The sequence below is a fragment of the Sceloporus occidentalis genome, unplaced genomic scaffold, assembly GCF_023333645.1.
Source record: "Sceloporus occidentalis isolate IW3139 unplaced genomic scaffold, rSceOcc1.0.p SCAF_4, whole genome shotgun sequence".
NCBI classification, from domain to species: Eukaryota; Metazoa; Chordata; class Lepidosauria; order Squamata; family Phrynosomatidae; genus Sceloporus; species Sceloporus occidentalis.
In genome coordinates, this window is record NW_028316984.1 from 99,137,157 (window position 1) to 99,162,467 (window position 25,311).

General features: G+C 38.2%; 1 protein-coding gene across 3 annotated transcripts; it reads left to right on the plus strand.

The window, feature by feature from the left end:
• Positions 1–554: 554 nt before the first annotated feature.
• SAAL1 (serum amyloid A like 1) lies at positions 555–23,750 on the plus strand. 3 transcript variants are annotated; one of them, XM_089521041.1, is made up of 13 exons: positions 555–652; positions 2,178–2,342; positions 3,719–3,835; positions 5,591–5,674; positions 7,360–7,439; positions 10,607–10,666; positions 11,066–11,181; positions 14,624–14,807; positions 17,400–17,485; positions 18,586–18,774; positions 19,925–20,121; positions 21,536–21,628; positions 22,568–23,750. In XM_089521041.1, the coding sequence occupies exons 2-13, from the start codon at positions 2,217–2,219 to the stop codon at positions 22,658–22,660; spliced, it is 1,425 nt and encodes a 474-aa protein (XP_089377167.1). In that variant the 5' UTR covers positions 555–652; positions 2,178–2,216; the 3' UTR covers positions 22,661–23,750. The 3 variants fall into 3 exon arrangements, with proteins under 3 accessions (XP_089377167.1, XP_089377164.1, XP_089377166.1); XM_089521038.1 differs by having other exon boundaries at positions 559–729; XM_089521040.1 differs by lacking the exon at positions 555–652 and adding an exon at positions 737–951.
• The last annotated feature ends 1,561 nt before the right edge of the window (positions 23,751–25,311 follow it).

A 25,311-nucleotide genomic window follows, 5' to 3' on the forward strand; every position in this document is an offset into this window, starting at 1 on the left:
AGTCTCTCTAGGAATCTCTAGGTCTTTCAGTGCAATTATTGGTAAAAGTTGACCATAGAATTGCACTGGAGGACCTAGATATTCCTAGAGAGAACATATTAATAAAATCCGTGAATAATCAAATCCACAAATATCAAAGTCGCAAATATGGTGGGATGAGTGTACATATAGTGTTTATATATGTGTGTGTGTGTGTGTGTGTATACACACACACATACATACATATAGTGAAGGTGTCTGTATATATACATTTATATATGTGTGTGTATCCTGAAGGCATATATAGGCAAGGGATACTACTGTGAAGACCCATAGCCAACAACAACAACACCCTCCTCCTCCTCCTCCTCCAGGCAGGGTGCCTGTGCCCATGGAGGCCGCCTTGGGGCGAGGCCTGCTGAGGGCGCCTCTGAGGGGCTGCAATGGCGGCGGCTTCCGCTGGAGGCGCTGCGTGGCCCGGGATTTCCTCTCCCTCCCTCTCTCTCTCCGCTTGGAAAGGGCTGCCTGGGAGGCGCTGTGACCAGGCGAGGCCGCCCCTTCCTAGGCCAGAGCGGGAGCGGGAGCGGGGCCGCCTCTCCAGGAAGCAGGAAGCGGCGAGAAGGGCCCTGCCGGACTCCACCCTCTGCTTCCGCACTGCTGCAGACATAACCCGGTTTGAGGCCGCTTTAACTGCCCTGGCTGCGCTGGGGATCCCGGGGAGCTTCGCAGGCTTCAGAGTTCATCATATTTGTAGTTTTTCTAAATACGTCGATGTTTTTGACAGTTTTAATCGTTGTGTTTTTATATATGTTGCTACCCGCCTTGGGCCCCACTTTGGGAGAAAGGCGGGATATAAAACAAAACAGGCTGTAGTTTGTGGGCTTCCTGGGAGAGAAGGCTGAGTGTCTCAGAACTACAGATCCCAGGACCCCCTTGCATTGGGCGGCGGCACTTTGATATTCATATTCAAAAGTGAAGTTTCTGCTTAAACTCAAAGTGTAGACCCAATGCGTCTTCTATACTCCTGATCTTACTGCTGTTTTCCTAGCCCTGCAAAACTGAGGGTTCTGCAAACCTTTTTAAATTATATATATATATAAATATGTCAAATAATATTTATTAATGGCATAAATTCCATACAGTAAGAAGCAACAGCATTGCTATATAGTAGCTTCGTCTGTCTGTTTTGTTTCCATAACCCCCTTGAGATACTTCCTTACATCACAATATTTATAGGAAACGCGTACTTTTGCTTGTCATTCTCCTCAGTGTCTTATCTTCATACTTATATTACCTTTTCTCGAACCCATTACCTTTGCTCTCCTTGCTAGCCTTTGTTTGCAAGTATGTTGTCTACCTAGACTACTTCTTCTTCGCTAATTTGAACTCCCGTAGCTTAACCAAGTCTAATCCTTTTAAAAGGTTTCTCTTCGGATCGTATAAATCTTTCGCCTTTTAAAAACTATAGTGTAATGGATTACAACTTGAATCAGTTTAAAATGTATTGAAGTGTTTTATAGGAATCTGGCGTTCTAAATCCCCCAAATGACCATAGGTTTGCTTTATCACATACAGTTTTTCCCACAACTTGCTTTGACATTCCTATGTTCTCATATCTGACTGAATGAAACAACCCTGCGAAGAATTATCCTGCAAAGGGGGTAAAGCAGTGCTCCCCAAACTGTGCCCTTTAAGAGATTTTGGACTTCAGCCCCCAGAAGCCTCAGCCATGTTGGCCATGAGTCTGGGATTCTGGGAGCTGAACTCCAAAGCCCCTTAAAGAGCTCAGCTTGAGGACCACTGGCTTAAAGTCTTGCTTTAGTTTAGTTGCCAACAGATGCAGACATAGGGTCCAAAACACACTACAGAAATAATCCAGTTTGACACTGCTTCAACTTGCCCTGGCTCAGTGCTAGGGAATCCTGGGAATTGCAGTTTATTGTGGCACTAGAGCTGTCTGTCAGAGGAGGCTAAATGTCTCACAAACCAGTTCCCCAAATTCTCTAGCATTGAGCCAGGGCAGGTAAAGCAGTCTCAAACTGGGTTATTTCTGCAGTGTGTTTTGGACCACATGTCTGCATCTGTTGGCAACTAAACTAAAGTCATCCCATTTTATAAACAGGCTGTTTTTGAGGAAGAAGCAGTGGTGGGGATGTGCCTTTAGTAATCTAAATTATCAGTTCTTGTTCTGATTTTAGGAATCCAGTGGTCGGACAATTGGAGTAGATTACTCAGCTATGGACAGGAATCCATCACCCCCTTCCAGTGATTCAGAAGAAGAGGCAATAGTTGCTGGAGATTCCATTGGAAATACCGTTTATAGCAAGCACTGGCTGTTCAGTGTCCTTACAAAACTAATTGAAGTAAGCTACATGCATTGGTTGTCTGCCTGTGTAGAGCAGAATTCAAAGATATAGGCGTGTTAGTCTGTAGAATCAATATGTAGAGAGATCTTGCAGCACCTTTGAGACTAACTGAAAGAAAGAAGTTGGCACCATGAGCTTTCCTAGTCTTCAGTCTACTTCCTCATAGGCAAAAAGCTCATGCTGCCAACTTCTTTCTCTCAGTCTCAAAGGTGTTGCATGATCTCCCTACATACTGTGTAGAGCTGATGGGAATTTTGTGACATGAAACTCAGCAGTGCCAAAGTAGACGTGAGGATGGCTAATAATATATTGCCAAACAGTATATTATTGTGATTCCCTTTGGCAGTTTTAGATGCTATTCAAACAATTCTGTGTGCATGTGTAAAATATATAAAATGTAAATGCAAGGCATGGAAAAAAATAATGTTTTCTCAGAAGGTAAATTTTTCCTATGTTTGCATTCCTGATTTTGAATTTGCTTTATTATGGTGTTGAAGGCTACATTTTCAAATATGTACTATGCTTGTCCATGCCACTAATTTCTTGCTGTAGTTTGTAGTTATTAAATGTTGCAATCCTAGGTATATTAATTTGTGAGTAAGTCTGTAAATGGGATTATTGAGCTGTACAGGGGGTTTCTCGGTTGGGCCATGCTGATATAAATGCAGCTGAAAATATAGAAATGTCTTGTGTGTTATATTGCTTTATGTATGCTTTCTGTACACTGTGATGAATGGTGGACAGCTGCTACATGAATTAGTTTTCACCCCATGATTCTCCTGCTGGGTCTCAAGGATACATTTTAGTTTACTTACAAGTGATGTAATATTATTCTTCATTTAGTTTCTGTTTAAAATCAGCTGGTTTTGGTGGCTTGTGTTAGTGAGAAGCAAATCGTGGTACTTTAGGAGGTGATTTTCCACCTGATTTTTAATAAATGGGTGGCTGGGTCTTTGAGGGTCTCCTCAGGGGCTAGGGGTAACAAAAGTAGGGGCTGCACAGGGCCAAAGTCCCACCCCTGCTTTAATGTGTGCTTGGTTTAATTTTTTAAATTTAGTAATAACCTGATTGTGGGTTATAAGTGCAATAAAACAAAGGGGCATTTTGCCAGTACTAGTTAATACTGGGATGGAAATAGTACTTAATATCCCATTGGGAGCAAAGTTCTTTTCGTGTTATTTTGAATGGGCCAGCTAGAACAGGGTTAAGACTTCTTTTCCCCAGTCCCAAACTATTGTTGCTCTTGCTATTGTAAAATGTCTTATTGAGTTCAATAGGGTTTGTTTCCTCATAAAAGTTCATAGGATCACAACATTAATGCCATTAGTTTACTTTGGTTCCTTTATCAATTTGTATTTTTACTTCTCTCCAAGTTTCTCACTCCCCAGAAGGATGATGCTTCTGAGTTAAACAACGTGGAAGAAGAGGTAGAGTTAGAAAAAGATATGGAGAATGTCATTTGCAAAGTATGGGATATGTCAATGGATAAGGTATTACCCATTTTGCTGTTTTTGTAAAATGTTGAAATTACCTAGAAATAAGCTTGTCAAAGAGAAGAATCATACATAGTTATATGGTTGCTACAAAGAGAGCTCAGTTGCTAAAATGTATAATCTGTGTTATGGTACTCTCGTTATCACTTTCTTGTTAGTCTTTGGTAATGCTGTCACACTAAAGTGACTTGAATTTTTGATACTCTATTTTTAGAAAAAAAGGCCAGGTGAAGAATTTTGGATATTGACTATGATATGCTGAATTTGATATACTTCAGTTTGATATGTTAGAAGAATTATTGCAATTATTTTAGTAATGGAGAGTTCATATCATGAGTCATTATATACCGCTCGGATTCCCAGTGATTGGGCGGTATATAAATAAAACCTATTATTATTATTATTATTATTATTATTATTATTATTTTATGAGAAAATATTTTATCTGCCAGAAATCACTTGTGAATTATGGAGCCATTTCACAGCAGGTGGGATTTTTATGAGAATGTCTAGAATCGTATTGGATATCTTACGCTTTCTTAATGTGTTCATGTGCCTTCAACAGGCTAAATACCCTAAATCAGTGATTCTCAGACTTTGGTCCTCCAGGTGTTTTGGACTCCGGCTTCCAGTAGCCCCAGCTAGCTTGGTGAACAGTCAGGAATTGTGGGAGCTGAAGTCCAAAATATGTGGAGGACCAAAGTTTGGGAACCACTGCCCTAAAGGTATCGTATTCTGTCCAATCTTGGAAGCTAAGCAGGGTCAGCCATGGTTAGTACTTGGTTGGGAGACTGCCAAGAAATATCTGGTGGTCTAAGTTATGCACTGAACATTAGAAAAACCATTTCTAAGTATTCATTGTCTAAAAAACCCTATGAAAAATTCAGGGGGTTGTCATAATGTGACAGGAGTCCTGAAGGGACATGTATGTGTATATGCCTTCAAGTCACTTGTCAAGTTGTGAAGAGCCCATGAAGATCAGATAGGATGTGATGTCTTTAAGCTTTTTAGGCCCTCACACTTTCATAATATCTTACATCTTGCAACAATTTACCATATATACAGATCTATAAGTCTAAAAATGCATTACCCAAATTTGACCCCAAAATCCTAGGTCAACTTATTTATGGGTCAGTATGGTAATGTGATAGCAGCTCATTCAGATTTCCCCATGCAGTTTCTTTTTGTCCTGAGCCAAGCAGATAGAGTCCTTGGTGCTTGTTTGATTGATTGCTATTTGTTTAACAGTCCCTCTCCCACTCCCTCGCTTCGCTGTCTCAGGAGTGAAGGCTGAAACACTGAAGCCTTGTATTGATTACTGCTTCCCTCTTGCTGCTCACATACACACACTGAAGGAGCCTCCAAGTTTTACACTCGACCTATCCATGGGTCATGTCAAAATCCATAGTTTTGGCTCCAAAACTTGCCCTCAATTTATACATGAGGTTGACTTATAGTTGAGTATATACAGTACATGAAAACTGAATGAAATGTTTTTTATCATGGAAACTTGTACTTAGTTGTCAGCAATCATTCACTTGAGAAGTAAAGATGTAGCAAGCAATGCAAGCAAACAAACCCTGAAATGACAAGTTTTATTCTCTACTAGATAAATAAGAATGGAAAAAATGCATACTATAAATTCAGATGTTACTTGAATCTGAACAAAAAAGCTATTAAAAAAACCCAAACACTCTTATTTCCCCTTTCTTCTACAATTATCATTAATACATAAAACTTTCCTGTTTTCAGGATGTGGCTTTATTTCTACAAGAGTTTAACGCCCCTGATATATTTATGGGTGTATTTGCCAAGTCTAAGTGTCCTCGACTTACTGTAAGTATTGTTATGAATAGATACCCTATTTGTTAATAATGCTTTGTGCTTTGTTCTTTGAGATACAAGTCAGAATGGAAAAATTTGATAATTAAGGTGCTAGGATTTTGCTATGCTGGGAAAAAACATGAAATGAAAGTATATCATTAGGATCTAATAGAGTTTGATCCATTCCAGAACCCTTGCAAAAATGGAGGCTCGCGCTTATTCAAGCCTCATAGGCTTGAATGAGGTGCATCCCATGCGTGCGGCCCGGGTGCATGTGCTGGGTGCGCACACCATTAGAAATAGTGCAGGTTGCCCCTCTGCGGATATTTAAGGTCACGGATCTCAGACCCACAAGTTAGGAGAGGCGCCTGTATTTCTGAAGTTTCAATAACATTTGTTGGCCATAGTCCAACTGTACCGGGATGAGGCATTTTTTATTTTATTTATTTCATTTCTGTGCTGCCCTTCTTTCAGAAAGGGACCCAAAATGGTTCACAGATAAAATCATTTAAAAATTTTAGCAATAAAAATATAAAAATTAAAACCATCTAGCTAAAAACAATATAAAATTAAATTAAAAATACAAAAGTTAAAAACATAACTAGAGCACATCCCCTGTATAAAAGCCATGATGATATGTTAAAAGCCTGCTTTAATAAAAACAACTTTGCCTGCCAGTGCAAGGAAAGGTGCTATGCTAGTTTTCTGTGGAAGGGCTTTCTGGAGGGAAGGAGCAGCCACAGAGAAGGCTCTCTCTTCTGTCCTCAACCAAGCGAGCATGTGATGGTGGCAGGACTGAGAGAACACCTTCCTCTATAGATCTTACGACCCTTGCAGGTTTGTATGTCTTTCAGATACAGTCTTTTAGAGTCATGGTAGGCCACTGACAGTCACTACTGACTGCCTTCTTCAGCACAGTGGAGTTCAAATGTCTCTCTCTTCCTATTAACTACACAGTCAAAAATGTTCTTTTTGAGGCAGGTTGGTCAAGAGAGTGCTGATGATTCAGCTTTAGCCATTCTTGGTTGAAACTGATTATCTTGACTCATTCCAAGACTGGCTTTAGGTCCACCTTTGGGAGACAATTCGCCTTAGTTGCTGCTAGTGGATGTTCTTCTTTAAGAGATGAACAGGAGTGTGACTTTGTTAATTCTGTTTCATTTCTAATTGTCTTTTGATAGCATTGATCACTGTATCTTCCTGGACTGTGTTCAGGATCTAGGAGTACCAATCTGTGGTCATTTGCCTTTCACTTACACTGTGAGATTCAGAGAATAACATTCAATGCCTCTGACTTGGTCTCCTGAGAGTTGAATAGTAGGGTGCCATTGGGTATTCTTTTCTCCACGGTATTTAAAGTCTATACAAAACAGTTCAGACCAGTCATTAGTTGATTTGAGCAAGGTATTATTAGCATGCTGATGCTAACCAGCTCTGTATTTCCATTAACATCTGAATCGGGAGATTCAGACTATATTCATAACCAATGTAATAAACATTGTCAACCATCTTACTGACTCTGGCTGCTGAAAAGTTCCCCAGAACATCAGGAACCCAGGGAATTCATTATATCACTAGGGATAATATTTTGTTTTCACTGTCCTTTTTTCGCCATCCTACACAATTTTGTGCTGATTTTAAGCAGCTTTATTATGTATTTAATGTATTTAATAACTATACTATATTTGGTGTTTCAGGAAATCTGTGTTGGAATATTGGGTAACATGGCCTGTTGCCAAGAAGTATGCATGTCTATTAGTAATGATGAGAACCTTGGGTAAGTGATACATTCTGTTCCTGGATTCTTGTTATTTACAAAAAATAAATAAAATAAAATAAAATAAAAATGACATACGAAATAATAAATGTGGATTAAACATTGCAGCTCTTCCAGTCCCCAGCATCAACTCTTTCTGCTATTAAGGTGCTACTGATGCACATGACCTCTGTGTTAGGGTAAAAACCAGACAAGGAGAGGCAAAGTAACAAGGGGAGGGGTTTGGTTTAAGTTTGAACAGTTTCGTTGGTGTTTCTGAGCTCAGTGCCAGAATGTAAGCAGTTGAGAGTAATTGAAAAAAATAATAGATAAATCTAGAATAATAGAATCATGTTGGAAGAGACCTCAAGGGCCATCTAGTCCAACCCCTGCCATGCAGGAACTGTCAATCAAAGCATCCTCAACAGATGGCCATCCAGACTCTGTTTAAAGATCTGCAAAGAAGGAGACTCCACCACACTCCGAGGGAGTGTGTTCCACTGGCGAACAACATTTACTGTCAGGAAGTTCTTCCTAATATTTAGGTGGAATCTCTTTTCCTGTAGTTTGAATCCATTACTCCAGGTCCTATTCTTTGGAGCAGCAGAAAACATGCTTGCTCCACCCTCAATATGACACGCCTTCAAATACTTAAACAGGGCTATCATATCACCTCTTAACTGTCTCTTCTTCAGGCTAAACATACCCAGCTCCCTAAGTCTCTTATAAGGCATGGTTTCCAGATCCTTCACCATTTTGGTTGCCTTCCTCTGGACACGCTCTAGATCTTGTATTATAAAACATTTGGGACAGGGACAAAAGGAAGTAGGAAGAACTAAGAGACACTGAGAGAATTTCTTAAGTAGTGAAGAAATAATGAATTGTTTAAAAGTGTTTGTCTGAAGGAGGACAAGAGAGCAATGAGGGGAAAATAGGATTCAAGTTTAAAAAGAAGGAAGAGAAGAAGAATATAGTAAGATGGAGGGAGGAGATGGGGCAGGACTGGGAGAAAATGTCCAAGTAGCTTATATAAAGTTAATATTTGAAGGAATACCAAGAGGGTATATGGAAGGCAAAAAAGAGGTATTTATAAATTCTTAAGTAAAGAAGAAATTGCATGATTTTTGGGTTTCCATATGAGTGGATAACTCATGTTATAGTGCAAGATTAAGGTGGATATTATTAATATAATAATAGTTTATTTATATTTTCCACCTTTCCGAGATGGATCAAGGCGGCATTACAGTTCACTAAAATATACATAAAACAAATCGATAAAATAGAATAACAATTAATATTAAAACTAACTCATCATCAAGTGGCAGTACAATAGAGTTATACAACAATCGGGGGATGGGAAATATCTCTTATATAAGGTCAGGTGGGTAAGCTTGCTGGAAGAGATCCATTTTAAGTGCTCTCTTAAATGCCTCCAAGGAGGTAACAAGACGGATCTCTTCCGGAAGACCATTCCACAGTTTCGGAGCAGCTGCTGTAAAGGCTCTCTGGGAGTTCGATATAAGCCTGGTTGATTGATGTTCTAACACATTCTTTCTGAAAGTGCCGGGCAGATTATGTAGGGAGAGGTGTTCCCGCAAGTAACTCAGGCCCAAGCCATGTAGGGCTTAAAGGTGATAACCTTTAAATATTAGCCGAAAGCTGAGATTTTTCAGTCGTGAGGTAGTTAAATGTTGATTGTATTATATGTTTAATATAGTAATATTAAGGTATAATCATAGAGTTGGGATTCCAACAGCCATCTAGTGCAACCCCCTTTTCTATCTCATTGGAATTGTTTCCAGTTGTCTCTCTAATATCTCATCTTAAAGCACTTCCCTTCCATCCTGAACAGTAGCTTAGTGGCAGATCTCATGCTTTGCAGAAAGCCCCAGGTTCAGTCTTCAGCATCTCTATATGGGGCTGGAAAAGACTGCTGTGTAAAACCCGGAGAGCTGCTGCCAGACAGTGTTGACAGTATAGCTCTAGATTGGAACACACAAAGTATGGCCCTGGGACTGTATGTGGCCCTCTCAGACTGTTTTTGCAGCCCTCAACCCCTCCATGCTACCTGGATTGTTCCTTTTCTGTTAGAGAAAAAAAATTGAATTGCCTCCCTTGATGTACCCAGGAGCACCAACTGATCTTTTAAACAGATTGCAGGGACACACTGTGTTACTCGACAGCAAAAAATAAAGCAATTTTTCAAAATGAGAAGTAGACATTTTTGTCACTTTTAGGGAGTATTTGGGTTTTTTTTTTATGGTCAGTGTGGTTCCTGAAGGGATCTTGGAACAGAATATTGGCTCACACACTTACGCAACCATGCTCTGGATGGTCCAGTGGTCTAACACTGTTTACGACACCTTCTTATGTCTTTCAGATATAGTCTTTCAGAGGCATTGTAGGCCATTGACAGTCACTAACTGACTGCCTTCTTCAGCACTGTGGAGTTCAAATGTCTCTCTCCCCCTATTTACTGCACAGTCAAAAATGTGCCTCTTTTTGAGGCAGATTTTGACTCATGTATCCAGTACAGACTTGAAACAGGCAACAAACTTGTAATTGCTATTCTCCAGCTAGTTGTTGGTGTAGAATTAGAAAGTAGTGGCAAAACATCTACTCTCATTCAGGCTCTTCTTACAAATGAATGTAGGCATTCTGTACTTAGTGCTGTCAGCAAAAGTTATACAGTGGACCCTTGTTATACGCTGGGGTTTGGTTCCAAGATCCCCCGTGTATAACAAAATCCGTGTATGCTCAAGTCCCATTAAATATAATGACATAGCAAAATGGTGTCCCTAATAAAAAATGGAACATCAAGGTAAATTTATACTTTTTGGGAACATTTTCAAACCGTGTATGCTTGAATCCGTGTATAAAAAATCCGTGTATAAGAAGGGCCGACTGTATAGCAAATCTGTGCACAACCAGGAGCTTGGAATCAGAGTTCTAGGTTGGTATTCCTTATCTATGAATTACAATTGACTTTAGTGATTGTAGTAACAAATGGTCCACTACTGTACTTGCTTGATATAGTATTTTTTCATTGTAAAGTTCAGATAGCTATTCAGGAGATGATGGTATGTGGTTGGACAAAGATTCAGAAATCATGATTGGAAATTAATCCATGGTGACTCAATGTTCGTAAGTTTGTGGCTGACCTCTACAGTGTACTGTTGCTTTTCCAGACAGATGGTGCTGCAGCGTTTATGTGATTCTGATTCTCCAACCCTGCTAGAAACAAGCAGGTAAGCTTGTTTTTCATCAGCAACTAAAATGTTTGGAAATAAAATACTATTCTGTGTAGTGTGTTAATGCATATGAAGACAAGACGTTAGAGCAGCATGTGATTATGTTTTTGGAAGAAAATATTATTGAATTCAGTATGATGTAATTCTGAAGGTTCTTTGCCATTATTTAAATTTCATATTTGAATTAAATTGAATCTTTATGTGCCAGATTTTTATTTTCATTGTGTTTCTAATATGCTTATTCTTCATTTCTGTGTAGAAAAATAATAGTGCAATCTTGCATACATCCTCCCAGACATATGTTTACTACAGTAGTATTTATTCTTAATTCTATATAATTGGCAGTCTAATTTACTTTTATTTTAACTTATGTGTTTACTTCCATTTTCTCTTTAGGTTACTGCTGACTTGCCTCTGCCAATCTGAAGTGGCTGATATTTGGGTGAAAAGAATTCGAGAAAATCCATTGGTGTATGATTGTACCTGCTTTATTATGTCTAGTTCTACAAATGGTAGGCTGTCAAACAGCTTAAGTTACAATCTTGTCAGTCTTAGGAATATAAGGAAAGAGGTACAATTGTTTCTCAAAATAGAGGTTCCAGTGATTTCCCAGTATCTGTGAAATGGTCTGTATCAGAGGAATTTTGAAAATATTTTTAACAACATTTTGTACCAAGCTTTTTTAAAAGGAATATATAAAAAATCCCCATGATGAAAGTGATTCAGAACACTTTGGAGACATTGCAACAATTGCAACTGTCTTTATGTTGCCCCCCGCCCACCGTCATTATGATTGATCCTCTTTTTGATATGTACAGCCAGCCTGTTGTATCCATGAGTGTCTGGGGGTTTCTGTTCTTGACTCTCCCTCCACGGATGCCATAAACGGCAGGATCTCAAGTCCCATTGTCTATAATGATGTCGGACCAGGCATGCAGCCATGCCAACAGGATTGCGTGCACTTGCTGCCATTGGGGAGAATGAGGCAGGTCTGTCCATGGATGCTCTAGTCTGTGGATGGAAAGCCCGTGTATCATAAGAGCCAACTGTACACAGGCATAGAACCTGCATATGGAGGAATGTCAGTAAAGTTTAGCTAAGATCTGTTTTTTTTCCTTATACGGCATGACACCTGTGTTTGGGTACTAAAGATGTGGGAGATTTGAGACAGGTTACTGTTAAACCAATGGGGATTCCTCTATGTTGCGCTAATAGGATCACATTCTGTGTAAACCTAATAGGTACCACAAATCTGGATTTGTGGGCTTACTTTTATTTACATTTGGAGGATATACAGTCAGCCCTCCATATCCACGGATTCAAGCATTCATGGCTTAAAAATATTTTAAAAATATATAAATTCTGAAAAACAAACCATGATTTTGCATTGAATATAAGGGACACCATTTTACTGTCCATTGTATTTAATGGGACTTGAGCATCCATGGATTTTAGTATCTACAGTGGGTCCCGGAATCAAGCCCCAGCAGATACCAAGGGCCCAGTGTACATGCATTATACTAAATTTGTGAAATGATGCAGCCAGCCCAACATAAAGATGAACATACACTAGTGCTTTGCAATCCCAATTCTCTCCCTCTCCCTATTTATTTTAAAGAATCCATAGTATATGCAGGATATCTTAAAATTTACTTTCTGATGACATCTGAACATCTGTATCTTAAAAATCTTCATTAAAGCTTATGTTATAGGCTTCAGCATTCAAGATGGAAGTTACCAGAACTTTATTATGCTTAATTTGACCTAGCTCACCATACAGCAGTGGTTCCCAGATGTGGCTCCCCAGATGTTGAGACTGCAAATCCCATCATCTGTAACTATTAGGAGACTTGAACTCTCACAGCAGCTGGAGACCCAATATTGGGAACATTGTCATACTATATTTAGGGGTGTGGGTGCTAGGGAGTGTATAATCATCATCATCATCATCATTTTAACAGTGAACAGTGACCAAATTATCAATGGGGAATTTAATTAGCTCAAGGTCAGGAGAGGAGGCCTGTTACTACACCTCAGGGATCGCCCCTTTGATCTGTATACCAGGTACTAGAAATCCAGAAATGAGGCAGAAGCTCTAAGTACAATCAATGTCTTTTTTATTGGAAACAGGGATTCAAACACACAAGCACATACACACATACATTCATACCAGACTCAGGAAATAACGTAGTAAATGTGGGATAGATATTAGGCTTTCTAATGGAAATACTCACCTGATGTAGAGGTTCTATCTTGGGAAGTCCAATTTTTGTGTGGGTCTGAAGGTCTGCGTAATATGTAAGGTTTAGCAGACAAGTCATAGAGAGAGACTCTGACTTCAAACTGACATAGCTGTTGGCTGCCAGCAGTGAGAGTGGCTAGTAGCAGCGAATGTGGCTGGCAGCAGCCAGTGGCTGGTAGCAGCACATTCCTAAATTTAGGAGACTTTTTTAAGGGTCTCTAGACAAAGGGCAATCAAAGGAAACTGTTTGAAGTGTATTTCACATCTTAACCAAATGTTTTGATCTAACCCAAATGTTTCTGCCAGAGTAGGGTCCCAAATGGCTATGCAAATGCCATTCCTTTGATTCAAATGGTTCCCCCTCAATCACAAAGAGAGACATTTCCTTAAGACACTTCCCTGATAGCACTTAGCAGCTCCTTGCATGATCTCATCAAAGCTGGGAAAGGAAATTTGTTTACATATCAAAACTCATGGCTTCCCCTTGTTTCAGTGGGAACCTGTTCTTTTAGATCACATGCGAGGGCCATATAGCTATTCAAGTCAAGATGCACTTTTTGATATCAACATGCAGGTCAGAGATTATTATTTAGATATATTAAAAAGGTGTAGATCAATGCCTATCATTTCTCCCCCCCCCCCTTTTGAAATACGCAGTTCGAACAGTCTCTGTGAGAACGAAGCTATTTCAATTAAACCTTTGTCTGTAAAATTTTGGGGTGACAATATTAGAGGAAGGGTTATGACATTAGGTGAGTATTTTACTTAGAAGGCCAGTACTAAACTTCTCTGGAACTCATTCACACATACAATCACCCTGAATACATGTACATTAAGCAATGGTTGTCATGAGAATGTATGCAATATACATTTCAGCAAATGAAAGCGAACAGAACATGAAAAATATACAATGGCAGAAACAGCAATATTGGTGATGCCAATATTCAAAACAAATGAAAGAGAGCATAAACCATCTTATGACTATTGTAGCCAAGTTTGGAGGATAAAAACTAATGCACCAATGTACATTAGACTGTCAAGAAATGAGAATGATAGTCCAAGCTGTCGATGAATGAGGTAGTGCAATGAAGTTAACAATGTCCAACAAAATGGAGGGGGAGTGGATTGGAACTATATCAGAACTCAGACCAACATGAAGTCTGCCTGGACTCTAAGACAGAACATAGACAAAAGATTTGAGGGACCTTAAATAGGCAAAATCTTGCCTCAGGCAAAGAGTTGTTTCCACATTTCAAAGCAAAGCCAAATCTACATATTAAAGATTGCTTGATCTATAGAAGTCTTCAAGGTGAGAATGGTTCTGGCTTGGCAAAGCATCCTGGCCATAAATCTGCCTCAAAGGTGTGAATGACCCTTTTCTGTTGGCAACTCCTATCTGGGCCTCTTTGATCTATGTTTCAATAGCCTACATGACCTGTCCGTCTTGCAGTGATGGAGAACTCTGTGTCAGGTATCCCATCAGGCACTCTGCATAGGATCATCAAAAGAAAAGTCATCCACATTTAGGATTTTAAGGCACCAATGCTGGTAACATCATCATCAATGGATTTGCGGCTGCATAACTTGCTTGGGAATTGGCCACGGACTCCGTGATCCAGTTCTGAGGTTTATGTTGTTTAATTTTTAAAAAGTTAGAAGGAATGAATTTGTAAATTCATAAATACTTAAATTATGGTTAATCTTTGTTGCAGTGGAACTGCTGGTGAAAATAGGTGAGGTGGTCGATAAATTGTTTGACTTAGATGAAGAACTAATGTTAGACTGGATTAAAAAAGGTTCTCAGTGGTCAGTGACACAGCCTGTGGATGATTCGTCCAATGAAAATCAAGTTATTAAGATTGTGCCTTGTCTGCTTGAAGCTACAAAACAAATTAGGTATGTAAATATCCTCATATGTATGTGTATACACAACATTGTATTGCAGCTCTTGATTTTTGTATTGTAACTTCTAATCTTAATTTATTTTAACAAAATCAAACAAAAAAATTGGGTCAACAATATTAATTCACATACTTTTCTGCCACATAATATACTTTAATTCTATCATTTCCCCCAGAATTTCAGAGCAGTGTACATGACTCCCCTTTTTGCAGCTTGAGGTAGGTTGACTGGCCCAGGATTGACTAATAAGTCTCATAGCTGACTGGGGATTTAACCTGCATCACTCTGATTGTACTTTCTGATTGAACAACATCATACTGTGTTTTTTTTCCTTTTGAGAAGGTGGTTGTGAAAAGCCAATATTTGAAGCTCCCACCATACCAATTCCTAGGAAAGGAAAACAAAAGTTCTGTTAAATATAATAGGATCATTTTAGTAGCAGACATTTGGTTCTCCTTATACTTGCAGGTATCAACAGTGTTTCTGAAGAAGCTTAAAAGGAAAGTTAGTCTTTGGAAAGAGCTGCTCAACAAATCTTGCTGTGACTTTCATTACCTTATTGGTTCTTCAGCTCCTTTCTATTCTAGGAATCTTGAGCTGCCTATCCAAGTTGGAGACTAATCTTTGTTGAATTTTCTGCTTGAAGGCAAACTATTCTTGCTTGCTTGTTTTTTCTGCTCACAGCAAAATTACTCAAGTATCAAGTAATGTAAAGAAAGAAATAATGCTGCTCGTTTTCCTGTCATAGGGACTACTTGAACTACCATTTGGAATATAGCACAACATAGACTTGATTATTGCTTCTTAAACTATCTGGTGTTTCCCCCCAGTGTGCCATGGATCAGTACCATATTTGTGCGCACTGACTGTAAGACTTTCTTTCTTTCCTTGAATCCTACTGAAAACTAGCAGCCAATAGCTCTGGCTACCAGACTACCACTGGCCTAGATGATATTGTATCATAAGTCCATATTCTTCCTTCATCCTGATTGTACACCATGTACAATGGATGTTTGTAATAATATAAGCAATATGCTTCTTTTCTGTAGACTTGTGCTTAACGTGGCAGGTGAAATTTGTTCAGAAAATAAAAGAGCTCCAACAAAGCTATCTTCTTTTAATATTACTGGAAGTGAAGCCTTAAGAACAATTTTTGAATGTAGCCCATTCTACCCATCAGGTAGAAATATTTTAATAAATACTTTTTAAATACTCCATTTCTAAACAGCATTTATAACAGCCTTTGACACTGTTGATCACTGTCTTCTAGTTGATATACTTTCTGACCTTAGGTTCTCGGACTCTGTTCTTGACTGGTTTAGAACTTATTTGTCAGATAGATCTTTTGCAGTGGTCATGGATGGTCAAGCTTCGTCTTCTGTTCCGTTATCTGTTGGAGTTCCCCAGGGCTCTGTTTTGGGTCCCTTTTTGTTTTCTCTCTACACATTGTAGGAAAGCTCATTAGTTCTTTTGGCTTTCCCTATCATTTGTACACCGATGACACTCAGCTGTATCTTTCCACCCCTGACCTTTCTCCAGGACTTGAACAGCAACTTTCATCTTGTCTTACAGCTGTCTCTCTGTAGATGTGGCATCAACGCTTGAAGCTCAATATGTCCAAAAACAGAGCTTCTTGTTTTTCCACCCGTCTACTCTTCAATACTTCTTTTCTGTTTCTGTTGATGACATTTCTTTTTTACCAGTCCAGGTGCCCGTAGTCTTGGTTTTATTTTTTATTCCTCTGTGTTGTGTATCCCCAGATCCAGGCCACAGCCAAGGCCTGTAGATTCTTTCTCTACAATAATTCTAAAATCCATCCATTTCTCTCAGCCTTTACTGCCAAGACCCTGGTCCATGCCCTAGTGGTATCACGATTACATTATTGTAACCTCTTTCTGGCAGGGCTTCCTCTCTCTCACTTCCATCTGTTGATTTTTGCCCAGCATTCAGCTGCATGCATTATTACATCTGCCCGCTGCTTTGACTATATTTCTCCACTATTATCATCCCTTCACTGGTTTCCCTTCCCCTTCTGTATAAGCTCTTGTTGTTGACTTTTAAAGCCCTGCATGGGCTGGCCTCTCCTTATTTATCTGAACTTCTTTCTCCTCACGTTCCCACTCGTATCCTCCATTCTGGTAGTCAAGGTCTGCTGTCCCAGCCTAGGATTTCTACTGCCCCGTCCCGGATTCACCCCTTCTCACTTGCTTCTTCTCACTCCTGGAACCTCCTTCCCCCACAAGCAAGGGTCATCACTTCTTTAACCAGTTTCAAAACTGAATTGAAGACTATATTGTTCAGGAAAGCATTCCCAGGCATTGTGTGATAGTTTATCTGATTGTTATCTGAGATCTGATATTTGATTTGATATTTGATTTTTTAAATTTGATGTCTGCTTTTTTATCTAATTCTATTTTGTATTATTATCTATTGTTTTATATGTATTTTGAGGAATGTACGCAATTGGCAGATTTCATTTTTATCGATTTTATTGTTTGTATGTACAGCGCTGAGTAAATCTACAGTGCTATATAAATAAATAATAATAATAATAATAATAATAATAATAATAATTCTATACTGCAGGTCAGAGAAACATTCCGAAGGACTTGATGTTTACATGCATATCCTACAGCTCCTCACGACTGTGGATGAAGGCATTCAAGCAATTGGTAAGATTTCTGAAATACAGTTTATTGTGACAATATTGCCCACATCCAGTGGTGGACTTTTGTGGTGGTTTAGAAGAATCCAGCAGAACTGTAGACCCGGTGTGCTTCCAGACACATTTATACTAGGCTAGAACTCACTCTGATAGGCAGTGTGATGTAATTGTTTGAGTTTTGGACTAGGACTAGGACTCTAGGAGACAGTGGTTCAAATCCCCACTGGCTGACCTTGAGAAAATCATACTCTCTCAGTCTCAGAGGAAGACAATGGCAAGCCCTCTCTGAATCAGTTTTGCCAAGAAAACCTCATGATAGGTTTAGTTTAGGATTGCTATAAATTGGAAACAGCTTGAAGGTACACAACAACAACAACCAAGACCACTCTCTAGAGTCAATTTTCAGAGAGCAGCAGGAAGGATGAGAAGGAAGGCCAATGCAATTTTAGTCTGCATCAATAGAAGTATAGTGTATAGATCAAGGGAAGTAATAGTAAAACTCTATTCTGCTTTGGTCAGGCCTCACCTGGAATACTGTGTTCAGTTCTGGGCACCACAATTCAAAAGGGATGTTGAGAAACTGGAGTATGTCCAAAGGAGGGTGACTAAAATGGTGAAGGGTCTGGAAACCATGCCCTGTGAGGAATGATTTAGGGAGCTGGGGATGTTTAGCCTGGAGAAGAGAAGGTTAAGAGGTGATATGATAGCCCTGTTTAAATATTTGAAGGGATGTTATATTGAGGAGGGAGCAAGCTTGTTTTCTGCTGCTCCAGAGAACAGGACCCAGAACAATGGATGCGAGCTTCAGGAAAAGAGATTCCACCTCAACATTAGGAGGAACTTCCTGACAGTAAGGGCTGTTCGACAGTGGAACACACTCCCTCGGAGAATGTGGAGTCTCCTTCCTTGGAGGTCTTTAAGCAGAGAGAGGGTGGATGACCATTTGTCGGGAATGCTTTGATTGAGAGTTCCTGCATGGTAGGGGGGTTGGACTGGATGGCCCTTGTAGTCTCTTCCAATTCTATGAAGTTCCAAGGGCTTGTTCAGCAAAATATTAGGAAGTTCTGTGTATTGAATGACTTTTTCCTTTTTCTTCTTCTTCTCAAGTACAGTCTCCTGATAGTGGAAAAGAAACTTGGAGTTTGTTGTGTGATCTGTTTTGTTCTGAAATCTGCCAGCCAGATGATCCATCAATTATTGTTCAAGAACAGAAGACTGTGTTGGCTTCTATATTGTCTGTTTTATCCGCCATCTTTTCTTCACAGACTAAACAAGAATTTGTCAAGATACAAAAAAGCAAGTATGGTTTTTCTTATCAAAAGAATGAAACTTTTCAGATAACTGAAAATTTTTATAGAGAAAACAACTTTTCAAATTATAATATAGGTCACAGTAGTAATAAATGAGAAAAATGAGGAATATGCTAGAGATAGAAAGAATATTAAAATGTTTTAAAAGTGGTAAAAAACATTTTTCTCAAGTGTTGGGAAACTCTAGCAAGGGGAATCCTGGACTTGATGATAATCTCTGCAAAATTCACATATAGTATTTTTGTGCAGAAATATTATTTTCTACATAGAAAATGCTGGTATCTGTGTAGAAAATGCTTTATATGCAAATACCACCCCATACACATGTGAAATTCATACGGAATAGGTATCCAGATACAGCATTTGCTGCACAGAAAATACTACTTTGCAGAAATATTATTTTTTTGAGAAGCAGTGACATTTCTTGCACAGAAAATTATGTTTCCTGTGCAGAACTACCTTGTGCAGATGTGCAGAATTAGTCTCATACTGAATAGTCTTTGAAAACTCTGCAGTAATTGCTAGAATTACTCATTGCTTCCTTTGTGAATCAAATTATTTATAAGTTACATTCCTAGAATATTCTATTTTAATATAATATTTCTGTATGTTTTTAACTATATGGTGTTTTCTAATGTTGTAAGCTGCCCTGAGTCCCAGCTTTGGGAGAAGGGAGGGATATAAATAAACATAAACATAAACATAATAATAATAATAATACATAATACATAATTATAATAATAGAATATGCTAATCTCCTTGTAGTCAGGTCTGTGTTGGAATCCTAACTGTGACTTACATATATTTGTAAGTTCCATGCTGGCTGGACTCCTCTCTCCCTTTTGTGGGTTATGTTCCTTTGCTGTAGGGTGCCTTTCAAGGCCTGATCATTTACTGCAGATGATTGCTTGAGTTGCCTAAACAGTGGAAAGATCTGAAGATGCCAGCCACAAATGCCGGCGAAACATCAGGAATAAATTCTTCTAGAACATGGCCACATAATCTGAAAAACCCACAAAAACAGTGGAAAGATTGATTTTATTTCTCCATTAAATGTCAAAACCTCTTTGCTTCTGGAGAAAATCATTCAAAATATGTTCATCCATAACTTTTTGTAAAACTTATTTTCATGTCAGATATGCCTCTGATTGATAGCTTGATAAGAGTCTTACGAAACATGGATGAATGTGTAAAGAGATCTGGAGTCAACTTAAACAAATCCAAATCAGAGGAGCCTGAAAAGTTGGGAATAGCTGAGGAAGATTGCCATTTAAAAATCGTGAAGGACATCTGTTGTGAGTTACTCTCCACTATGCTTCTGGAAATGTCAAAGGTAAAAATCATATGAATGTGTGTATGCAGAAAATATTTTGTTTCAGTACTGGTTTTCTATGTAGTGTAAAGACTGCTGCAATCATTTTCAATAATAGAAAAGTTGTTTTTTGAAAGATGTGGGAAATGGAGTTCATCAGATGTGCATAATTCACAAGATTGTTTTGCCACCAAAAAAAAAAAAAAAATGATGGCCAGTGTCCTCTGTGTGTGACCAGCTTGTATTTAAAGTATCACAATCTGTACTGAGTGACTCCAGAGTCTGATTAGAATGTTAAGTTACAATAGGTAGTAGACAGCAGGGTACTTCAGAACGTTAATACCTTTGTTGACTGAATTCTTTTCATTAAATACTTGAATTTATTTTGAGTGAAAGCGAATGTATATTTATCCTCATATTTAAATGCTGATTTCTCCATTCTGGTCTAAGATATCTTGTAGGCCAAACAAGGCAGTTGCTTAACACTCCTGTGCCTGATCAAAGTTTTCAATGTTTTCAAGAGGAGGTTGAGGCATACATGAACCTTACAGAGAAACAGGGCTTTCTCCATTATTAGAAACTTGGGTATGGATGTTCAGATACAGAGTTATTATTGCTAATATTAAAGCATTTAGGCTTAGTGCTTTGAAGTTCCAGGTAGCTTTCTTTCCACTGGAGCATATGGGTTTGCATTTGTCCTCTGACTCTTGAGCTCACTTGTCAGTATTTTATAACAGGTTGAGTATCCTTTATCTGAAATGCTTAGGACTAGAAGTGTTTTGGATTTTGGATTTTTTAAGATTTTGGAATATTTGCCTGTTTATAATGAAATAACTTGGAGATGGGATCCATGTCTAAACACAAAATTAATTTATGTTTCACATACACTTTATACACATACTATGAAGATAGCTTTATTATTCATAATTTTGTGCATGAACCAAAATTTATGTATATTGAATCTTCAGAAAGCAAGTGTCGCTATCTTAGTCATCCATGTGGATAATTTTGGACTTTAGAATATGTTGAATTTCCATAAGGAAGACTCAATCTGTACCTGTACCTGTATATAGTCCTATATAGACATAGGTCCAAAACACTGCAAAAATAATCTAGGTTGAGACCACTTTAACTGACCTGGCTCAGTGCTAGGGAATCCTGGGAATTGTAGTTTATTGCGGCACTAGAGCTCTCTGACAGAGAAGGCTAAATGTCTCACAAAACTACAGTTCCTAGAATTCTCTAACATTGAGCCAAGAAAGTTAAAGCTGTCTCAAACTGGATTATTTCTGCAGTGTGTTTTGGACCATAGTCTTTTATTCACTTGGGTACTAAGTAAACTAATAATGTTTTTTTTAAAAAAAAACAAAAACAAACTTGAGCTATGTTTATTGGACTAATATTTGTTGAGTTAATGGTTTGATGATGTTTTCAGGAAAACATACTGGAGGGGCTCAAACAGGGCCATTTGAATGAAGAGAAATGTTCCTGTGTATTTCAAAACCTCCTCCCTGAGTATTTATCTTCGGTATGTATTTCCTCTGAAATAAGTTATTAAGTTTTAACTTTACTGTAAGATAGGCTGAGAGAAATTCCTCTGGTATACATATGATACTTTACTATCTGAAAAGTCAGAAGTCTGTGGCTGAAAATTTGGCTGGTAAATTAACGCCACCGTGTGAAATCCATTCCCATCTCCTGAAAGCTGTGTACACTCTTTGACACTTTGTGCACAGCTTCCTAAATTATTTTGTCTGCTGAAGCATTGGAGTGTTGCTATCAAAGAATGATTGCAAGGAGTGCAGTCTACACCTTGAACTTGTTAAGATACACTAGAAAGTCAGTGACAGTAAGTTTAATATAATTTAATCCAAATTTCTGTGGGTACCTAAAATAGGTTGTGTGCCTTTGAAAGGAAAGTTCAGGCAGCATGAAGGTGTTTATATGGTGTTTGAATTTCAGTTGTACTGCTTTCAGTGCCTGTACAAGCCAAGCACATTTAGTGTTCAGGAGGCATGTTTTGGTGAAGCAACAAGAGTCAAGGTATTATTTAAAATACATTATTTTAAATATGTATTCATTGTTTTCAAACCCGTGAAAATATTTTTTCTTTCTTTACATAATTAAAATAGTATATATTTACATTTCCATGGCAGCCACAAAAATAATATTTTAGGAAGCATGCCTTTGTTTTTCATTACTTGTATTCATTGATGCTGGTGAAGATAGAAACCTGGAACATTTTGAAAGTATTGGACACTTCATAAGAAATAAAAAGTAATAGGCAGTAAATATAACCATAACATGGATAGTATGAACAAGTGCAGAGTCAGCTACCCTTTTTCAAGTGGTATAAATAGTCAGTTTTGTTGCTTCATTAATCTGTTCAAGATGTTGAACTAATTAGTTTGATTCAGTCCTATGTCTCACCTGATTCAATTGGTTGACACTAATATTTTATTTCCAGGTAAAGAGTTTTCTTGTAGTGCTGCATGAAGTTGATCAGGCCCTTGCTGACAGCTTAGAGAACAACTTCCCAAGCTTGAAAATACAGACATAGGAGCACATATACCATATTTTCTTGCTGGAAGATTTTGAATTTTTTACTACTGTGTAAGAAAGTAATGTGAAAACTTTTTTTTAAAAATTTAAATCCTCTGTTGCTTAAAATTGTTAGCAAGGAAAATAAGATGAGAATCCTCATTAAACAAGAATGGAAATGATGGAGAATGGCATAAAGGACAACCTAATAAGCACCTGAAATATTTGTTTTTATGGAATGAGTTTAAATGAAAAGACAACACAAACATAGTTTTATATGTTAATAGCCATCAGTGTTGCGAATCTTAGTGTTCTTGCTGAAACAATGAAATAGCTTCATATATTTTTGAAGAGTGTTGAATTAGCTATAAATAGTAATACTGGTTAAGAAATCTAGTAGTTTTTGTTTCTGTCATAGAAAGAAGACAGAACATGACAGATGAGTGGGAACCAAACACTCTGTTTGGTGGACCAAGCACAGCCCTTCATATGTTGTTGGATTGTAATTCCCAGCATTCCTCAGCACTGGCTATGGGTAATGGGAATTATGCAAAATAGTGTACTAGTATTTAATTTTCTGAAGGGCTATAATTATAACTGGTCAAAGAGCTGCTTTTTGCAGGCCTCATTAGTCATAGAATTTTAGCTGCGAAAGAGATTTAAATTAATGGGCTCAGAATATCATACCATGACCAGGATCCAGCTAGGAACAACTATTCCATTTGTACACAGAATGTTAATGCTACAACTCTCCCCCTGAACGTCCCCCCAAAGCTCCCTTTTAAGATGAAAAGGGTCCTTCAGGAAAGTGACACATATAATAAAATAGGATACTGGTAGAAGGATTTTTTTTGTCACTCCCATATGTGAATGGAAACAAATTTGGATTTCATACAGGCATTTTAATACTAAAACAAGTATTGATATCTGTTTTGTGTGTATATTTAGTTTTATGATAGTTTTTATTAAACACAATAAAATAATTTTGTATAACTGTGTTATGTCACATTTGATAAACTCTCTTGTTGATGTAATTCAAGATATAGCTGTATTAGTCTGTAGTATCAATATGTAGTACTAAAGAAAAAAGCTGGCATTTGTCTACTTGATTTATTTGGATTTTCTTGTTGATTCATAGTTGTGTCTAAAAGCCTGTTGTTGAAAAATATGTTCTTCAGTTACGTCATCTGAATGTAGGTTGGATATCTGGCAGTATCTTTTAGAGTTTATGTTGGAATTTTGGGACAATGGTGCTGAGTTTTTGGGATAGAAAAGAGCTTTCTGGGTGTCACAAATGCACTGCTACCACTGTTGGTTTGTTTCAGGACATTTATCCCTGTCCCTTCCCAGCAGTTGATCTACTATATATGCTTCAAGGAAAATAATCTGTCATTTATCATGTAGAATGCATGATGATAACATGGTATCACATGTTCAACTTTGGCTATGTGATTATGTCATCAAGGATAGAGAGTCCCCTTTTATGGGACTTTGCTAAATGGAGGAGGCCAAAGGAAGTATACTGATCCATTACCAAGTAACCATGAAATATTAGATATGCTACATGGCCCTCGTAGACACTGAAACTGCCAAACAGTATGGCATAAATCATGCTCTACTTCAATGAGAGCAGCAAGGTGAAGAAGCTTCTATGCATTCAAGTGCATACGTTTTCTGTACTGCATTGCTACTGCGCATAAGAGCCATGCTGAATCAGACTGAAGGTTTATTTAGTCCAACATCCTCTTGACACAGCAGCTAGTCAGTTGCCTATAGGAAGCCTGTGAATAAGACATAAGAGCAACTGCATTCTTTACATTGCACTCCACAGCAATTGATATACAAAGGTATACTGCTGCTAATATTGGAAGTGTGTTTTAAATGAGCAGCACATCCCCACTCCCATTCTGGAAATGAAATGTCCAAGTACATGTCCTACTGAAAGCAATGTGGTATGGATAGAAAGCATTTGCAATTCGATGGACATTTTATTAAACCCAAGATTCAAGATCCAGTAAATCTTTAATGGAACTGCAAGAGCAAGCTTTGCTAGTGGATAGGGGATCTGCCTTGGTATACTACAGTGGTGTCTGACTGCACAATGTGGCAAGTCAGAGATGGTTGTCATGCATCAGCAGTAGAAAGATGCACTTTGCATCCTGTGCTTTCAAAAGCTTCCCAGAAAAAAAAAAAAGTTGAATACTGTAAGAAATTAGAGACCATATTATTACACTTCTTGAAAGAAGTGTTCAACAGCATTCAAAAGGATGGTATACTAGACACGTGGAAACAAGCCGACATAGTCCTAATACCCAAAGAAGGGAAAGATCCCCCCAAAATAGAGAACTGTAGACCAATTTCCCTCATGTATGTAGGTTATAAAATCTATACAGCCATCTTGACAGCTAGACTGAAAGGAATATTGATTAACAAAATTCATGAGGATCAGACAGGCTTCTTGGCAAAAAGACAAATGAGGGAGAATATCAGAATAGCATAGAATATTACGAAAAAAATAATGACAGACAATTGGGGATGTTTCCAATTGATGCGGAGAAAGCTTTTGATTCCGTTAATTGGGATTTTATGTTTCACGTTCTGACAGAACTACAAATTGGGGGAAAAGTTTATAGGATGGATTAAAAATATCTACCCACAGCAAAAGGCTAG